The 17,469-nt window shown below is 45.7% G+C and overlaps 1 protein-coding gene across 1 annotated transcript in view; it reads right to left on the bottom strand.

Moving 5' to 3' along the window:
* Positions 1 to 684: 684 nt before the first annotated feature.
* cabp4 (calcium binding protein 4) overlaps positions 685 to 17,469 on the bottom strand; it is a gene marked incomplete at both ends in the record, with an annotated part of 39,107 nt that continues 22,322 nt past the window's right edge. The window contains 3 exons of the mRNA XM_083635009.1: positions 685 to 713; positions 6,120 to 6,267; positions 12,092 to 12,201. Coding sequence (XP_083491135.1) covers positions 685 to 713; positions 6,120 to 6,267; positions 12,092 to 12,201 — 287 coding nt within the window. The remainder of the gene's footprint in view (positions 714 to 6,119; positions 6,268 to 12,091; positions 12,202 to 17,469) is intronic.

The raw sequence follows: 17,469 nt of genomic DNA, 5'->3' as shown, positions 1-17,469 counted from the left end.
TCTTGAATATAAGATACTGTTGTTGTTGGGGCAGCATGGTGTTTCAGCCTTTTCACTTTCCCCACGCGGAGTTATCCTGCCGGTCCCGGGGATTGAACCGACGACCTTCTGGTCACAAGCTCGCTTCTCTAACCTTTAGGCCACCACTGCCCACTTCAGCACTGTTGCCTCATAGCCAGATGGACCTGAGGTCGATGCTGTGCTTGCGTGGGTTTTCTCCCCCTTTCCAAAGGCATGCTAATTAAGCGGATTGAAGACGGAAAATTGCCCTTTGGTGTGATTGTTACTGTTACCTGTGTTTACCTGCCTTCCACCAAAGCCATGTCGGAGTAGGCCACAGAGAGAACCTGAATTCATAAGCGAGTGCAGAAAATCAAGGACGTTTTGGAGCAGTGCACCCCAATGCTGTTGTGCAGTGTTGAGCCATAAGGGGGCGATAACGCAACATTATTGCTGCATAACTGTTTCATAACTCACCCTTTACCCTCTGCAGATACTCAACCTCAACTTTTATTAGGAAAATATAAACGGCTTTATTTGAGCCACTTCGTAGCTTACAATCAGCCATTTTCAAATACATAGAATCACAGAATAAGAACTACAATAACCAGAAGGAGACAGTGGTCATCAGTGGGTGAGTTATGAAATCCACTTATGTGCGCTCCATGGTTCTTGCATCAGAGGTCACCGTGCAGACAGCATCATAACAAATTCTGTAGAGGGAGACAGAGACAGCAGCTGATTCACTGATGAGGGCTAACGATACTCTAATATCACCGAGGGACAATTTCATCATCTGCCCACATCAGTGTCCTAGATACCAATAAAGTTCTCATAGTGTTATTTAATAGCAACACATTTTCATTATTACCAAGTAATGAACAATGTAAATGTGATAGGGACCGCCCTATCACATTTACATTGTTCATTGTTCACACACACACACACACACACACACACACACACACACACACACACACACACACACACACACACACACACACACACATACTAAAGTAGGGGGGGGGGGGGGGGCATTTCAATTGGTAATTATGTCTTCGTTTTTATTTTGAGATGTAAAGTTAAGGTTCATATCTACGGTGATCTCTTTAATCCGTGTGATCACCGCTTGCCGCGCTGGCTTGCTCCATCACCATGGATCCGGACTTGTCAATCAAACAGCTATTGATGTGTCCTGTCAATCACTGCATCGCTGTCACGACTGCAGAGCGCTTGAGGCAAGTCCATCCAATCCACCACCTATCCATTTTCCATTATCCTCTTGGAGATCATTGCTCGGAAAAGACGTCTGATTGTAGGCGTGAAGCCATCGATTGACGCAGGTCTACAGCTTAATTCCAGATTAACACACTGACATTGCCTCTTAAGGTGCAAGTGTGAGTGTTTGTTTTTTGAAAGAAGTAGACAGAGCGCCGAGGCCCTTCCTTCTCATCTGTCCTACAGCTTGAGCTTGTCCCAGTAGATGCCTGCGGGCCAGCTGCCTCGTTGGGCATTCAGCCCGTGTGGCTCAAGTAGATGGATACGTCAGCAGCGTGGCCCGCGGGGCTAATTGACGATAATGTGAAGCACCTGCTTATCGATCCCCTGTGATGTTTCCAATAATTGTAATTGATTGGATCGATGAGACAAGACAAACGGGGGGACGGAGGAGTCGGTGGGACTTTAAAGGATGACACCAGTAAGCCCTTTGTGTGCTGCTGTGTCTCATTATACATGTCCCTAACCTATTGTTTATGTGCCCGTGTGACATTTCCACCAAAGTCCTTGAGGTGTCCAACAGGCGTCTGTCTTCTTGGCGTGCAGAGTGACAGGCGTCCAGGCATGTGCATTGATTGTCTTAATGCACTGCTGATTAGATTGGATTGGCCCTTCCAACCAGCCCACGCTGATGTCCCCACCCCTCCTCCCCCCCCCCGTCTCGTCCTTCTGTCCCATCACTTCCTGTCACCCTGGCGTTCTCCTTGTCTCTCCTTCATCCTCGACCCATTTCCAACTAGATTTGCTGACCCTCTATTCCGTCGCCTTTCCAGTCTGCTCCCGTTCTCAGTTCAGTTCAGTTGTTTATAGCCCCTTCGTCTCACTAATAAAGTGCCTTTTAAACATGAAATCTGGATCATGTCAGGCTAGAGAGAGCAGGATATTTTCAGGTTTAACATGAGGGGTCTTTGTTAAGAAACAACTGGATATGAGCCGTTTTTTCTGCCAGTGGGCGGGGGCGGGGTGGGGGGGGGGGGTGCAGTAGCATGTATCGAAAACAAGAAATGTGATAGGAAACAGCTTTAGCGAATTTGTAACCAAACTCCATTCAAAAACATGCCGTTTTAACAGAGTCCATTGACAATGAGGGGTGGCATTGTGCCAAAAATGAGGCAGTCAAAATAGTGGTCGCACCGTCGTCAATCACTGTGGGTGATTTATTTTACAAGTGGCATTCAAGTCATATCTGACTAGTTTTAAATGTATTTCTCCCCACAAAAGTTTGATAGCCTATCAGTCAGAGTCAGTCAGCTCCTATCCACTCCGCAGTGTGGGCGCACAGTAGCGTCAGGGACGATGAAAATTAATTTGGGGACGGAGCCGTACGACAGCCTAAACACGCTCTGCTCGTTATGAACAGCGTTAAAAATGACATGCCACACACACACGCACACTAAACAGACATGCGGGCACTGGCAGAGAGACAAACAGGCAGATAGAGCGGCACGCATCGCGCAAAAAGTGTCAGAATCTCGGCTGCTCTTTGTGATAGTTTGAGTTTCATTTGCTTCAGTCATCCTGCTGCCTCGTCTTCTCAGGAGAGCGCGTTTCTGCTCCACTTTCCTTCCCCCCTGCCTCTCTCTCACTGCTTAATGCTGTGTGTGTCTGTGTGTGTGTGGACGGATCTGCGGATAATGACCTGCCAGAGTTAACTCATTGAGTGCCAATGACGACTTTAGTCGTCAATTCGGATAGTAACGTTGAGTGCCAATGACGACTAAAGTCGTCAATTGCGTTTTTTGACGGTGGGACGTGGATCAAAGCCAGATCCATCTCCTGTGAAAGTATGGTGGATGTTGAATGTGTAAAAGCTATTTTAGGGACCCATTAGGTGGCGACAGTGCTCTCCAGATTAGAGAAAGGCGAGGAAAAAAGAGAGAAGTCATGGGGAAACGGAAATCGCATCGATATGCATGAAGCATAACGTTAGCTGTGCCTGTGAACAGCAGTCAATCTGCTGCCACAATTGAGCCCCTCCGTCTCCGCTGCGATAGCCCCTCCATATGATTTAGTTGCCAACACCAGCGTCTTTCTGAAAAGTTACATTATTCTCAGCTGGGAGCCGGCGACATGCTGTGAAAAAGCTGCGTGGAGCGCACTTTTCAGTGCAGACAGAGCAAACGCAGAGCAAACGCAGCAGAGCCACCAGACACTCCCACGGAGGAGGAGGAGGGGGGTGGGGCACGCAGGGCAGCATACAATCATTGACAGTAAACACAGACCCAGAGAGCAGGCTCGATGCACAGAGACAGGCAAACAAGCTAGAATATCTGATGCCCACCAGCAGTAAATCAAGACCAGCAAGAAGGTGTAGGGTCTGCACACGCAGGGGCCAGCGCTGCTGGTTGCAGCTAAAAAATATTATTTGGCCAAACAAAATTCCTTTGTTTTCACTGTTTTATTGAAGGAAATTATTTTTGAGGTGTCATTACATCAGAAAATATTAGCTTCAGAGTCAATGATGTGCTTGAAATGCTTCAATTCACAAAAGGCGGAATATCTCAGCTTCTAAATTGAAACGTGTGTTTTTGCTGAAATCAACCTATCTTCTCCGGCTGATAACTAAAGAACGGAAAATGATATCAATAAACTTTTTTTTGCAGATGATAGAAGAGAGTCTCATCGTTCTTTGTGCGTGTTCGGTGTTTACATAGTAATATCATATAGTAGTGTATTTGAGAATATAGAATTCTGGCTTGCCTCTGGCCAGTGACACTTACACCTAACGACCCCAGATAACATCACTGATGACGCGTCCCAGCGCATGCGGCAGTAGTGTATTTGAGAATATAGAATTCTGGCTTGCCTCTGGCCAGTGACACTTAGGAAAGACTAGGTGACAACCAAGTATAGTTTGGTGACGAGCTGGAGAGACAGTTGACGGCCGGAGAGACGGCAACCCGGTACGGGATGGGATTAGCACCCCATCTTGGCTCTCTCGTGAGGGAGAAATCCACAAACGCTACGGATTAGCCTCCTGAAAATCTGCGCAAGATCGGCGCGGCCTGAGGTCCTCCAGGCTAGAGCGAGGTGCTCGACGCAGGTAAATGACGTGCAGCGCACAGGCCCTCTTGAGGTGTCCTTGAGGTATTCTCTCAGCCTCTGGATTGCCTTTGCCACGGGAGGGTCTGGTGAGACGAAGGAGGAGCACGGCCGGGAGTAACCCACAGAGCCTAGATCCTCCATGCACCGAAGGGCCAATACTGCGGCGTAGCACTAGCTCTATTGCAGCGGATTGGGCGTTCTCGTTTACCCCTCCCGCGGGCAACGTTGCAGATAGAGTAGTAAGGCTGATCCGTGAGCGGCTTCTGGGACGCGAGTCGGGGTCTTAATTGGCCTCGGCTGGGTCTACTGGGCGAGGGTGTATGATGTTGACAGACCCGAAACACCTAACAACCCCAGATAACATCACTGATGACGCGTCCCAGCGCATGCGGCAGTAGTGTATTTGAGAATAAGAATAAAAAATAATATCACACAATATTCTGTGGGCCTCGAGAAATCACTGAAAACGCTCTGAAACTCTGGCACTGGGAGCGTCCGTTCTCCAAAAGTGGCTGGCACTCAATGAGTTAAACAACAGCTCCTTTTGCGCTAATCCGGATCTTACACCGGCGAGCGAGGTGAATAAGATACGGACTCGCGGGAGTGCGCGTAGGCCGGCTAATTGTTGTTTAACATGCAGGCCAACCGGCTAGGAGCAGGTTATAATACGGATTCCACCGCATGTTAAGAAGTGGCTATAGCGTCTCACATAGCATCATCACAGTCATATACTACTACATCATATATGTACACACACAACATACGTTGCATACTGTATGTACGTCATATACATACTAGACATTTTACATTACGCCACTGCACAAACAGCATGTCGTGTTAGACTGTGGGAGGAAACCGGAGCACCGGAGCAAACCCGCCCAAACACGCAAACTCGACACAGAAAGGACCGGGGTGGGGATTCAAACCCACGCAACTTCTTGCTGTGAGGCAACAGTGCTAACCACTGAGTCACCGTGCCGCCCTTCTACCTCTTCTCTCTACACCTCCCATCCCTTCAGGCTCTTAGGTCCTTCCTAGTTTTCACACGTTCCTCACCTGCTGTCCTTGTCCCTCACTTAATAAGACGTGTTATTGTCTGCAACTTATGAAAAGTAGCAATACAAATCAGGTTTACCTTTATTATCATTCTTCCTTGCAGCCTACCCTCTCTCCTTGGAACCCAGTCGCCAGAATAAAACGTTGGCTTTTTATGCGTCGGCAAACCAGGGATACGAAACAAGCTCAACGTTTCTCATGTTTCTAAAACATTGCTTTTGATCTTCCTGCAAACCTACAATATACAGACATAACTTTGAAACAAAACGCCGGTTAATTTAAAAGCCTCACCGCCTTTCCAACATTGAAACCCCCGCCAAAAAACAACGTTGGTTATGTTTAGGCAAGTAGAACAACTTGGTTAAGTTTAGGATTATGGTTTGGGTTTGGCTTGAATACAAAAAGGTTAAAGGTGACCTACGGTTGAAATGTATACAGTACGTATACTTTGAACACACCGGGGCACGAACGGCTCTGCGTTTGTGAGAGAACTGTGTTTCTATCCATCCACCCCGACCACGTATTTTTGGTTCTGAAACTTATTGCAGAAATATAGAATGCCAACGTTTTATTCTGGCAGCCAGGCTGCTCCTTACCCCCTTATCCCTCCTGCTTGCCTTCCATCTTGCCTAGAATTCCCTCTTGCCTATCTCCTCCTCTCGTCCTCTTCCCCGCACCCATCTCCTGATCCCCCCACTCCACCCCCCCCCACCCCCCCCTCTCCCTGCTCTGCCACTCACCGTCAAAGTCAATGGTGCCGTCCTTGTTGAGGTCAATGTCGGCGAGTATCTCCTCCAGCTCTCCTTTCTTCATCTTCTCCCCCAGGAGGCTCTTCGTGGCCTCCTTCAGCTCCTCTAATGTGATTTTGCCATCACCGTCGCAGTCAAACTGCAGCACATGGTCAGGTGCAGGGTGTGTGGAGGATGGGGCGTGGTCAGGGTGTGTGCAGGATGGGGCGTGGTTGGGAGGGCATGGTAGGGCATGGTAGCAGGGATATGGAGAAGGATGCATCAGAGAGCAGGACAAGTGAGTGTGGAGAAGGAAAAAGAGGCAAAGAGGGTTAGAGGTGCCATAAGGGAGAAAGACGGAATTAACAAAAATAAGTTTCTGATGAATGAAAGACAGAGGAGAGATTGAATAGAATAAGATGGAGAGAGAGAGAGAGAGAGAGAGAGAGAGAGAGAGAGAAAGAGAGAGCGAGAGAGTGAGAGAGAGAGAGAGAGAGAGAGAGAGAGAGAGAGAGAAACAGAGAAATAAAAAAGAGAGAACTTGAACTAAAGGAGAGAACTTGTGAAGAAACACACAAAGGAGTTAAGGGGTCACGGCATGCCCGGAGCCACTTCACTGAAGATCACTGTGATTATAATCACACTTGAAAGCAAACTTTTGCATTGATGAAAGCTGCAATTTGAGTAGCAGCTCTTAGAAGTACGACTACTGCTTGGGACTGCAGATGGGCCAACGCTGAGTCAGGAAGCTGAAGAGAGAATAGAGGATGATCAGATAAAGAGAGAGAGAGAGAGAGAGAGAGAGAGAGAGAGAGATAGAGAGAGAGAGAGAGAGAGAGAGAGACAGACAGACGAACTGCAAATGTCTGATATCGCAGAAAAAAAAGGCTTTCTAGGCAGTGAGTGTGTGAGGTTGAGTTCACTGAATACACTTAGGAGATATTCTGACTGTGTTAATGCTGCTCTTCTGTTTGTATCGGAGAACTGCTTTCACAGCATCGAATGTTAAGGAGAAACGAACAATCGATTGGTTTCCCATAATGAAGATGTATGATGCTGTAAGTTTGTGTCCAGGGGTAGTGCTGTAGTTAGTAGCAGTAAATGATGCAACTCCACTGCATAGAAGAGCTCAACAGTCACGTGACTTTCCGTGACATTTCTTGCCCCGGAAGAGAGTTCCATTCATTTTCTCCATAGACATTTTGAAAAAAAATCCTTATAGAACGGGTTTTAAGGCTGGAAGAAAGCCAACCCGTGACCTACTGCATCGTGAGTGACCATAAAACATTTCAGTTGGAGCAAAAAGCAAAAAATAAAAACGGTGATTTTTTTCACGGAAAGCCACGTGACTGTTGAGCTCTGTTGCCTTCACATAGCATCAAAGAGGCCATCCATTATATAGCCTCTTTGGACAGCTTCCTGTTGCTTGGAGAAAAATAAAATTGAATTTCCAAAACGCTCCTCGGAGCATCTCAGCACCGTCAAGATATTTGAATGTCAGATATCCAATTTATGGCTACTGACTGCCTTTCCGAAGCCCTGCCACTCCGAACGTTAACTTCCATTATTCGGACTGGCGGTCGTTCACCTTAGAAGCCGCAATGCCGACCTTAGGTTTAGGCGTGGGGGTGGGAGAGGTTAGGTTTTGGGTTAGGGTCTGGGGGAGGTTAGGTTTAGGCATGGGGGGAGGTTAGGTTTGGCGTGAAAAACGGGGAATATAGAACCCGGGGAACATAGACATGATCCCTTTCTGAGTGCCGATATTTCGGAGTGGCAGAACGTCGGAGTGGCAGCACGTCGGAGTGGCAGCATGTAACCCCAATTTATTTACCTGACTTGAAACAGACACTGCTCTGACGGCGGTTTGTTATACTTTGTGTTTGTAAGCATGCTTGAACTCCGCCCAACAGGTGTGACCCCGCGAAACGTCATGTGACGAGGAGAAAATAAACAAACCAAGGATCAGACATTGCCGCTACTACTAGCTAGCTAAATACTGTCAGTGTCAAGTGTGTTTTCATTTAGCCTACTACAATGAATCGCGTAGTAGACTATTTGTCTGTACGGTTTAGTACGTTGCCGTTGGAAGATAAATTGGAAATAAAGCGTTTATAGGGCCACCACACAGACCAGAAGATTTCGTCATGCTTCAGCCTGGGGATAAAGTGAATGCAAGGTTTGTACATTTACTCAATGACGATGTTGTTGTGGTTTTGCTGTGTGCTGTGTGTTTTGGACAAATGTGAAGTGTTAGTTTTGGAATATTTCTGCTCCTTGGCACTCAAATCGCAGTCATATGCCTCCCTAGTCCCTACCATAGATTGGCTAGATCTTTTTTGTGTGATGGTGCGTGGTGACGTGACAACATGGCTGCAGACACCTGTAAACATGACAAAGCAGAAGTCTTGCAAGGCTGCAGACACCTGTAAACATGACAAAGCATGGTTGCAGACACCTGTAAACATGACAAAGCAGAAGTCTTGCATGGCTGCAGACACCTGTAAACATGACAAAGCAGAAGTCTTGCATGGTTGCAGACACCTGTAAACATGACAAAGCAGAAGTCTTGCATGGTTGCAGACACCTGTAAACATGACAAAGCAGAAGTCTTGCATGGCTGCAGACACCTGTAAACATGACAAAGCGGAAGTCTTGCATGGCTGCAGACACCTGTAAACATGACAAAGCGGAAGTCTTGCATGGCTGCAGACACCTGTAAACATGACAAAGCGGAAGTCTTGCATGGCTGCAGACACCTGTAAACATGACAAAGCAGAAGTCTTGCATGGCTGCAGACACCTGTAAACATGACAAAGCAGAATTCTTGCATGGCTGCAGACACCTGTAAACATGACAAAGCGGAAGTCTTGCATGGCTGCAGACACCTGTAAACATGACAAAGCGGAAGTCTTGCATGGCTGCAGACACCTGTAAACATGACAAAGCGGAAGTCTTGCATGGCTGCAGACACCTGTGAACATGACAAAGCGGAAGTCTTGCATGGCTGCAGACACCTGTAAACATGACAAAGCGGAAGTCTTGCATGGCCCAGATTGGATTTAACGAAGTAGCATACACTCACTGTGGTGTGGTGTGTGTTTTTTGTCAGTTTTTTTTGTTTGTTTTTGTTTGTTTGTTTTTTGGTGGGGCATTTTTTCCTTTATTGGATAGGACACTGCAGACAGGAAAGGTGGAGAGAGAGCAAGGGGATGACATGCGGCACAGGTTCACAGGTTGGATTCAAACCCGGGTCGGCCACGCCAAGGACTAAGCCTTAAGCTTAATTTATACTTATTAGAAAGTGTCGCTCAGCACATGGTCGCAGACGAAAAAGAAAGTGTCGCTCATGGTGTTACATTTATACTTCAGTGAATGTTCGCCTCGGTTCAACGGTCACGTGACACTCGAACGCTATAAGCAGACAGCCAAGAGAAGAGAGGGAACGCACAGTGAAACCACCTCGGAGGCAAGATGTAACGTACTTGGCTGCAGCCGCATATAAACGACACACAACTCACCTCCTCTTTCTCTGGGAAATTGATCGCGATGTTCTTTGTGATTTTCACGAAGTCATACATCAAGGACAGGCTGATAAAAATAGCGGGGACACGTTCATTCATTTCAATCGAGTGAAAACCAAAACAAGGAAGTCAAGCGCGTGCCGTCTATATAGCCAATCAGACTTGCGCGACACATCGTGACGTAGTCAGCGACACTAGACATTTCACCAGGTAGCAGACACTGCTCGCCGACACTTGAAAGTGTCGACTCAAGTCCTCATTTCTGTCGGCGGCCGGTTCAAAAGTGTTGGCAGACAAAGCATAAATTGGGCTTTAGTGGTACGCGCTCTACCAGGTGAGCCACCGGACGTCCTCGCGGTGGTGTTTTCTCATAAAAATCCTTAAGACTGCATTAGTTTTCCCTCATTGTGTGTTTATACTTTTCTTGAATTCACGTGTGTGAAGCGGTGCTTATTGGGTCTACATCACACCTGATCTGGAACATTAGTACTGTAGCTTGGGGGACAAGCAAATCACTGCTTGCATACCTGCCTCTATAATGACGCTAGGGAAAACAAAACAACGAGATGGACGTTTCCTCCAGACTTACGAAACGTCAAACATTTCAAATGCAATTGGTGTGATGAGCAAATGGAGTGAAACAGAGGAGTGATGAATGCTCACAATGTGGAGGATCTGGGACCATTGGTAAAATAACAATTTATATATAAGTTGTCTTTCTACTGAAACCTTCCTACTAGGGCTGTGGCGATTCACTTATCTCCCGATTCGATACTATCACGATTCTTGGGTGCCGATTCGATTTATATTGCGATTCTTAAGTATTGCGATTCTACGATTATTGCGATTCGATATTACGATTTATTGCGATTTTTGTTTATTTTTTTCTTTTCTTTTTTCAGTTTGTTTGCTTTTTTACACTAGATTAGAACATGGGAAAAGTTGAATCATACACTAGAGACTGTATATTATATCATGAGTAGGGCTGGGCGATATAGTAAAAAACAGGGGCGGACTGGGATCATAATTCAGGCCGGGCATTAGATGCCAAGCAGGCCAGGCCGATATGGGCCGACGCGTGTGAAATTTGGGCCGTTTCAAGCCCAATTTGGGCCGTTTGAAGCCAGATTTGGGCCGTTTGAAGTCCAATTTTACAATGAGATGCACCCACTTTAACCCTGAAGTGTAATTATTACTTCAGACTAACTAATAAAGTAATAAAACCACTAGTAAACCAGTAGGCGGCGTCTGGCCTGCTGTTCAGTGAGTGGCCTGACTGCAAGCACCAATTTTTTTTTTTTTTTTTTTTTTGCGATTATCGATTCTGGAATAAAAGATCGATTAAAAAAATCGTGACATTAAAAATCGCGATACTTAGGTGAATCGATTTTTTTCCCCACCCCTACTTCCTACCTGCATTTAGTAATAATAATTGATTGCATTTATCTAGCAGTGTGTGTGTGTGTGTGTGTGTGTGTGTGTGTGTGTGTGTGTGTGTGGGGGGGGGGGGGGGGCGGGACTCATCTCAAGTACCACCGATGTGTAGCACCAACCTGGGTGATGCACGGCAGCCAGTTTGCCGCAGAACGCTCAGCACACATCAGCCTATCAGGGTGGAGAGTTGAGCACTGAAAGAGCCAATTAAGTAACGAGGGTTGATTAGGTGGCCATGATGGAAGGAAGGCCTATGTGGGAATTTAGCCAGGGCACCGGGGGGTTACACCCCTACTGATGGAGAACATTAAAGTTCCATTGGCTCATTTCATAATCAATAAGCAATAATTGCATGCATATACACATAGTTATTGGTATGAGTTGTTAGTTATAATGCATATCACATAGACAAAGGCAATACAGACGTAATTATATGTATGCAATTATATCTTATTGATTATGAAATGAGCCAATGGAACTTACATTTTCTCCATCACCTACTCTTGCAAAGAGTGACAATGGGATCTTTAATGACCACAACGAGTCAGGACCTCGGTTTAACGTCTCGTCCGAAGGACGGTGCTCACTCATAGGACAGAGTCCCCTGTCTCTGCCCTGGGGGCATTGGGGAGATTGTTAAGGAGACCAGAGTGAAGAGCACCTCCTACTGGTCCTCCACTACCACTTCGAGCACCAGTCTCCCATGATCCAAGGGCTATCCACCACAGCCAGACCTGCTCAGCCAGACCTTCCCCAGGAAAGCCAGTGATGTAATTAGGAGCCACTGGTTCTCTAGTCTGCTGTCCATCTTCTCTCTTCCATGTTTAGAAGAAAAGACAGTCTTGGCAACACTTATAAGGGCCCCGTTGCTTGAGGGCGCACTTCAAAAAGGCGTGTGTACCGTCAAACTGCCAGGCCGCCGCCCGACTCAGCCGCTTGAAGTCAGAGCTCTTGGGGGAGAAGTTGTGCTTACCTGTTTGAAGGCACAGAGCTCTTGGGGGGGGGGGGGGGGGGGGGAGTTGTGCTTACCTGTTTGAAGGCACAGCGGAGCTCCTTCAGACCCACCATGTGAGCCGTCTCCGCCAGCATCCGCGGGCCCATCAGCTCGCAGAAATCATCAAAGTCCACGTGGCCGCCCCCTGCAGGCAGGAGGACACACCCCCACGCACACACTGAAATTCATTTTGTGCCACAATCCTTAGAGGCAGTGCTTCTCAAAGTGGGGTCCGAGGACCCCCCCAGCAAAAAGAGGAATAATTTATTTTCACTATAACTCCATCCATAAGTAACACAGAATGTATGACTATTTTGATCATGTGTTTCAGACACTTTCTGTAGCCTATAAAACATCTAAAAGCAAATATCTTATCAGATGGGGGACCCTGGGACAAAATCGTGGGGGTCAGTGGTCTAATTTATGTCAGTTTAGGGGTCGTTGACATGAAAAGGTTCGAGGACCACTGTCCTAGAGAGCCTACTGTAATTAACATGCAATGCCTACCTGGAGCATCCGTGCTACGCTTGCCACATTAACAATGAGGCACCTAGCAGCGTCTGCACGTTTGCAAGCCTTAAGTTGGAAAAATAGCTGCTGGCTCAATATACAATGTGTCAAAAATACACTCGAGAATGGTTGGCTGCGCTCGCCTAAGAAAAGCTTACAATGTCCTAATTTGATCACAGCATTACCTAAGCAAGTGCGAGCGTTGGGAAAAGTGTCGGGAGAATTCAGCTCACGGAAAGCTTTAGCAGCAGTGTGCTCATTATGCTCCTTTCAGCCCGATGTGGAAGCTTTTTTTGTTTTCGTCCCCTTGGTCATTATCAACACAGATTCATACTGTTCCGGGCTGTTTTTTTGCCCGTTTGATAGACGATCTCATTTGTAGGCCAATTTAGGTCTGTCATTCTAGGCTCGGAGGCTGAGGCCCAACAACTGCTTCAGTAACACAATGCAATCATTTTGCAATTCAAAAATGTAATGTTGACTGTATAATTCTGGAAGATTGTGAAGGCGAAACCTTGGAGAAACGGAGGACAAGTGTCAAACCGCGCCAAACTAACTATCCTTAGTGGGTGATCGTCATCAGCACCGTGGGGCTCGTGGTGGGGCTGAGGCTGTTCATTTGCACATGCCCCTGGCCTGTGGAGCAGTCCAGCGTGAAGCTGGTTGCATGGTGCAGATCTTGGCAGCTCTGTTTGGACCCTTTAGACACAGACTTGACAGGCTTTCTTTAGTTCACAGCGGCAAAGGGATTCTGAAGCAGAGGCCTAAGCAAAGCATTTGAATTTTTTATTTCGCACTTGGGCTCAAGGCAATGGCTATTTTCTGTCAGCCTGGCTTCAGCGTTGTGGAGCAGCGCGTCTGCACATTGTGGGGGTATAATAACTGCTTTAACTGCTTTTAACAATGTCTCTGCCTTCATTATGTGGGTAAATCTAAAGCAACCGGTAGAAAATTCTCCCCAAGGTCTCGGGAGATGATTAGAATATTTTTTAAATTGATCATGTGTTGCTAGTTGAAACCAGAATTTCCTGCGCTAATAATGTTGCCGTGGGGATTTCTCTTCATGTCTTCAGCATGCCTCGGGGTAACTTACAGGTCAGACCAATCAGTGAATAGAGACATTGTATTAGTCATTGTATTGCATGTATTATAAGCTAATGTGGGCTACCTTTCAGAGACATATTTCACGTGGGGATTATTAGTGGCATTACTGCCTGGCACACTTCAGGTCTATGGGCATCAACGCAATACATGCAACAACGCAATTCCAATGCAATTTGGATCCAAAGAAGATACACAGTCAACACATTTGAAGGCTATTTAGGCCTATTTGTGCTATTATAACAAAAAAAAAAAACGCTTTTAGTTTTTGTTCAACTAGTCTACGTAGCAATAAACAAGTGTTAGATGTCTCCTCCTACCTCAGAAAGTCGCCACTGGCCAGCTATAGTCTACTACAGGATAGCGTACCTCACTTCATGCAGAGGCAACAGCGAAATGAAGCAAATTTGTGTGTTCTGTTTTATTAAAAGCTTATTATTTGCAATGCGTTGCACTGATGCACATCGGCTTGAGAGATTATGATCTCAGGTTAATGTTCTACAGTGATTCTATTTATGGGAGAGAGAGAGAAAAAAAACACATTTTTTGAGGTTTTATAAAGGCTTATCCTGTAAATATTTGAAGGGGACAAGTGAATTGTGATTCACTCTTCAGAAATATCGATAGGCTGAATACAGATATAGGCTAAGGAATAAGAAACACAAATATTTGGCAGTGGAATAACACTGAAGTACGCTTTTGGAAGAAATCAAACATGGAGGAGGCGGCTGCGTCCCCGGGGGCGCCGGCGGGGCGGGGTGTTTATATCGCCTCTCCTACACGAGCAAAACAAAAGCCTCCACAAGGAAGTGCAGGTTGCATCTCACATTTATATAATAAATGAACATTCAACTCATTTTGGCCCACTGTTACTTTACTGTTACTGTTTGTTTTTGGGGGGAAGTAAAAAGATTTGTGTTAATGGGTGCGCATTTTTTTTAAATCTATTTTCATATTTTATTTTATACGTTTGTCACTATTAAACCACGATTCACTCGATATGGTTCCACGCCACAGTCCCTGATGGACAGATACTTTTGTGCTGAGAAGCATCATTTCCACATAGCTGGGTATGATGACGCATGCTGCAGGTACATCACAGCCTTGGCTCATAGGAGCCTAATCTGTCAAAGACACCCAGCACATCAACCAATCAGACAGGCACAGAGCCTCACCCACGGTGCAGCAACATGGTTTTGAAGATAAATAAATAGTTTGCCCCAAAATGAGAATGAATTATTTAGTTAATCCCCATGTCATTCAAAACTCTTATTACACAGAGAGAGAGAGAGAGAGAGAGAGAGAGAGAGAGAGAGAGAGAGAGAGAGAGAGAGAGAGAGAGAGAGAGAGAGAGAAGAGAGGAGAGAGAGAAAACATTAATGCCAATCTATCGAATTTCTCCAAAAAGCTCCCGCAGTGTAATTTTAAGTGCACTGTCGTCAAAAAAAGTCGTCAAAAATGACGTTTATTAATTTGCTATAGGAGGAGAAATAAGTGGAACCATGCAGGCAGATTTACTGTCTCTTGTTGAAGAAGAAAAAAAAACAATATTCTGACAGACGAGAGCAGGAATGAAGGATTCCCAGCCTTATGAAGGACATTTTGTTAGAGATGAATGTTTTTGGATTGACAACGCAGAATTATGACATAAAAGAAAGGGTAGCGAGGCTAACAGCGCTGGACAGGGTAACACCTGCCAGTATTCTCTAGAGCTACAGTATTGTTGCAGAATGAATGACCTTACCTAATGATAGTCTGTCCTACCATAACGCCACACCAAATTGAACTGGGATCATGTGGTTTGGTTTCATTTTGAAGTGAGGACGTCGTAACTACTCCAGCAACAAACACCATACCCAGAAGGAAAAAAATCCGATTGGCTATTAAGCTACACTTTGAGGTTTATTCTTTGATTGAGCAATCAATGGCACCAAACAGTCTCTGTGTGTGACTTTCATTGTATTCAGCATGTCCTTTTCACTCTATATCTTAATGATGCCAGGGAATAGAGCGCACAGCTCTGTTCAGTTCAGGTGGCGTTTCATTGTCCCCCGCCTAGGGGACCTGGGGGTGGATGATGACTATGCATCGGTCTTGGCCCGCGTTCGGCCATCCGTTAGTTTGTATCCCGCCCCCACCGCCACCCCTGGGAAAAACGTTTACTCATTGGCTATAATACAGAATAGAGAGAGAGCCAAAGTGGAACGTCACTTCCTGCTTCAGCACTGTACCAGAGATTTTCATGCGCCATTTATTTTCCCATAGACATTTTGTAAAACGCTTATAGAAATAGTTATACTTGTTCAAACCAAACGATTCAGATATATTTAGAAACAGGAGAGATCGCATAACATTTCACTCGGACCAAAACATTTAAACAAAAAAAGGGGGTTTAAAGAAAATATTTTTTCGATGTTTTTTTTGTTTTGGTCCGAGTGAAATTCTATGGTCTCTCCCGATTCTAAATATAGCTGAACCGTTTGGTTTGACCAAGTAAAACTTTTTATAGACCTTATTCGATAACCCCGGACGGCGCCATATTGTTGACAAACCGCAGCCGTAACGTAGTGTGGCCGAGCGTATAGCAACAGTTATGGCTTCGTCAAAGAGAAGTGATGAAAAAATAAGTTTAGTGTAAAACTGACTTAGAGTAAAGTTAACTCATTATATTGCCAGGTATAACGTACCGGACATTTAGAACTACCTTGTGAATACAGTATTGGCTAGGCTACACATCTCAGGAGCTGAAGGCTTTCAAATCCCTTGAGTCCTAGCGTTATAACTATTTCATCTGTGGCAATTGGTTTGACATTTTTACTTTTGTGCCACCAACGACATCATCATCATCATCATCATCATCATCATCATCAAACATTGTTGTGACAGCAAAGGTAAATAACCTTAATGTTAAATGTTTGTTTGATATGATCTGAGCTTGCTTGCATGTTAATGTTTGCTACTAACGTTAGCCTCTAGTCTCTTTCCCTTCACGTTTGTGGACAGTAGCTAACACCCGGGCTTTTATTGCTGCTATTGCTACAGCCGTGTATTATTACACAGCACACTATCGCTGTTGTGAAATAGCTCCTGACGCAGTAAAAACAGCATTAAATAGGCTAGTAAGTAACGTTGGCTAACGTCCAAAGCTATGACAGCTGTCAGTCACTTTAAAACAGCGTGCTGCGGAATGTCAACAATATGGCAGCGGTGGGTGTGCCCGTACATGAGTTACGTCAGTCAAATAAGGTCTATAAGCATTTTCTGAAATTTCTATGGGAAAATAAATTGCGGAAGAAAATATCTGGTACAGTGCTGAAGCATTAAGTGACGTTCACTTTGGCTCTATATGGCATTCAGATTAATGACTACCCAGTTGATTTGGGTTAAGGTTAGGTCTTTGCCCGGGGAAATACTGGATCTTTTGGAAACCAAGGGCTCTATCTTCTGACAGGCGCTATCCCCTAATAGCGCTTGCGCACCTGTTTGCGCGTGCCTTAAGGCACGGAAGATAGCATTCCACCTTGCGCCGTCCGCCAGGTGTTCTGCCGAGTTTTGCTCCCCGGCCGAGCAGCAAAAAAAAGCATCCCCACCTCACGGGAGCATACTTGTAATGATTTATACAGAAATGTAACTGTTTAAAAGTGATATAATTGTCTGGTAGACGTGACCTCGCTGATTTTTAAGTTAAAACAGCCCCGAAATATGTTGGGGATGCAATTCTCGGCAGGGATGCGGAAAGGTTCACGGCACGTGTCGCAAGCGCAAATTAGAGCCTTGCCAAAATCATCTGCGCCCCAAAATG

This window comes from Poromitra crassiceps (assembly GCF_964638095.1).
Source record: "Poromitra crassiceps genome assembly, chromosome: 4".
Taxonomy (NCBI): Eukaryota; Metazoa; Chordata; class Actinopteri; order Beryciformes; family Melamphaidae; genus Poromitra; species Poromitra crassiceps.
This window is presented reverse-complemented; position numbering and strand designations above follow the sequence as displayed.